The 2,233-nt window shown below is 40.6% G+C and overlaps 1 protein-coding gene across 1 annotated transcript in view; it reads right to left on the bottom strand.

Moving 5' to 3' along the window:
• The window catches only part of LOC106874214 (DNA repair protein complementing XP-C cells homolog), a 21,681-nt gene extending 19,498 nt beyond the window's left edge, over window positions 1-2,183 (bottom strand). The window contains exons 1-3 of the mRNA XM_014921873.2: window positions 2,156-2,183; window positions 1,325-1,421; window positions 697-784 (exon numbers count right to left, since the gene is read on the bottom strand). Coding sequence (XP_014777359.2) covers window positions 697-784; window positions 1,325-1,421; window positions 2,156-2,183 — 213 coding nt within the window. The remainder of the gene's footprint in view (window positions 1-696; window positions 785-1,324; window positions 1,422-2,155) is intronic.
• Between the last annotated feature and the right edge of the window lie 50 nt (window positions 2,184-2,233).

The following is a 2,233-nucleotide window of genomic DNA, read 5'->3' as shown; positions in this document are numbered from 1 at the left end:
ACACAGAGTGTGACAAGGCTGACCCTTTGAATTACAGGTACAACAGAAACAGGAAGTAAGAGTGAGAGAAAGTTGTGGTGGAAGAGTACAGCAGGGTTCACCACCATCCCCTGCCGGGGATGATAAGCAGGAGCAGTGGGGGGAACACTGTGTGTTTGTGTGTGTGTGCATGCATGCATGAGTCACTTCTCTCTCCTTCATCTTAGCCACCCCACCTCCACGCTGATATTTCCCATCAATTACACTTCTACGTTTCTTTACCATTCACCTTTCCTTCTTGTAGACAAAGAAGTGGCTGTGGTAAAAAGCATGCTTCCCAACCACATGGTTCCAGTTTCAGTCCCACCATGTAGCACCTTAGACATGTGTCTTCTACTACAGCATCAGGCTGACCAAAGCCTTGTGAGTGGAAGACTGTCATGTCTGTGTGTCTTTGTGTCTATGTTTTCCCCTTGCCACCACTTGACAACCAGTGTTGGTTTATTTATGTCCCTGTACCTTAGTGGTTCAGCAAAAGAGACCAACAATATACCTAACATAAAAAAAAAAAAAAAATCATAAGAACGGGGATCAATTAGTTTGATTAAAACCCTTCAAACTGGTGCTGCAGGATAGTCACAGTCCAATGACTGACAAACTGTAAAAGATAAAGATGGATAAATGAACAGAGCAAAGCAAATAAGTGGATAAGTTCACCTTGTGTGTGTGATTTCTCAGATTGCGTTGGAAGTTGTTGAAAAGCCTTCGTAGAAATGCCTGCCATTCTTCCTGACCAGATTTTTTTCTACAAATACAAAAAACCCAAAAAAAACCTCATGAAACCATCTCTTGTTCTGCGATTCAGACTCCAGGTTAAAAAGTGATCCAAATTAAAACCATCCATCAAAATTTTATGCTAATTTTTGTTCCAAACTCCAGATAAAATAACAACGAAGTTATCTTATTAAATTCTTCATTATCTTCAAAATTAATTACAACAGAGATAGTGGGACTGAACCCGGAACCATGTGGTTCGTAAGCGAGCTACTTACCACACAGCCACTCCTGCGACTATATGACAAAGTTATTTTATTAAATTCATTATTTTCAAAATTAATTGACGCAAAGATAGCGTCTTCCAAAAGAAATACGGTAAGAAAAGGGTTAAATTTGTTAACGAGCTATAACGAAGAATGAAATAAGTTTGCCTCTACATGGTCATTTGGTTTGCTAGAAACATTAGCAAAATCTCTTTTAACACACACTCACATACATACACACAATTCAACACTCACACACACACACACAAATCAATAAATCAATAAATCCAAGTCTGCTACTCAACTTTTTCTTCTTCCTCTTCATCCACTCCCCATGTTCCAGTGTGATCTCAATGGATTCCTGAGGTTGTCTTGTACTGGTGGAGGCACAGGTTGGGTCATCTGCAGAATAACAGAGATAACAATCCTTTCTGTTATAAGCACAAGGCCTGAAATTTGTGGGGAGGGGGTAAGTCGATTACATCGACTCCAGTGCATGACTGGTACTTATTTAATCGACCCCGAAACGATGAAAAGCTAAGTCGACCTCAGCGGAATTTGAACTCAGAACGTAACAGCAGATGAAAAACCACTAAGCATTTCGCCCGGCGTGCTAACGATTCTTATTTGTTTATTGGCCACAAGGGGCTAAACACAGAGGGGACAAACAAAGGGATTAAGCCGATTACATTGACCCCAGTGCATAACTGGTACTTAATTTATCGACCCCGAAAGGATGAAAAGTAAAGACAGACGAAATACCGCCAAGCATTTCGCCCGGCGTGCTAACGTTTCTTATTTCTTTATTGCCCTCAAGGGGATAAACATAGAAAGAACAAACAAGGACAGACAGAGGGATTAAGTCGATTACATCGACCCAGTGCGTGCTAACGATTCATATTTCTTTATTGCCCACAAGGGGCTAAACATAGAGGGGACAAACAAGGACAGACAAAGGGATTAAGTCGATTACATCGACCCCAGTGCGTAACTGGTACTTAATTTATCGACCCCGAAAGGACGAAAAGTTTAGTCGACCATGTGGTTGGTAAGCAAGCTACTTACCACACAGCCACTCCTACGCCTATAGAACTAAAAATTTTTTTAAAAAATGTATGAGGGTTGATTTGTCTGACAAAACACTTCAAAACAGTGCTCCAGCATGACCGCAGTCCAATGACTGAAACAAAAAAAAAACAAAATAGAATGAACTT

Source organism: Octopus bimaculoides, chromosome 30 (genome assembly GCF_001194135.2).
Source record: "Octopus bimaculoides isolate UCB-OBI-ISO-001 chromosome 30, ASM119413v2, whole genome shotgun sequence".
Lineage (NCBI taxonomy): Eukaryota > Metazoa > Mollusca > Cephalopoda > Octopoda > Octopodidae > Octopus > Octopus bimaculoides.
Note: the sequence above shows the minus strand (reverse complement) of the source record. Positions and strands in the feature narration are given on the sequence as shown.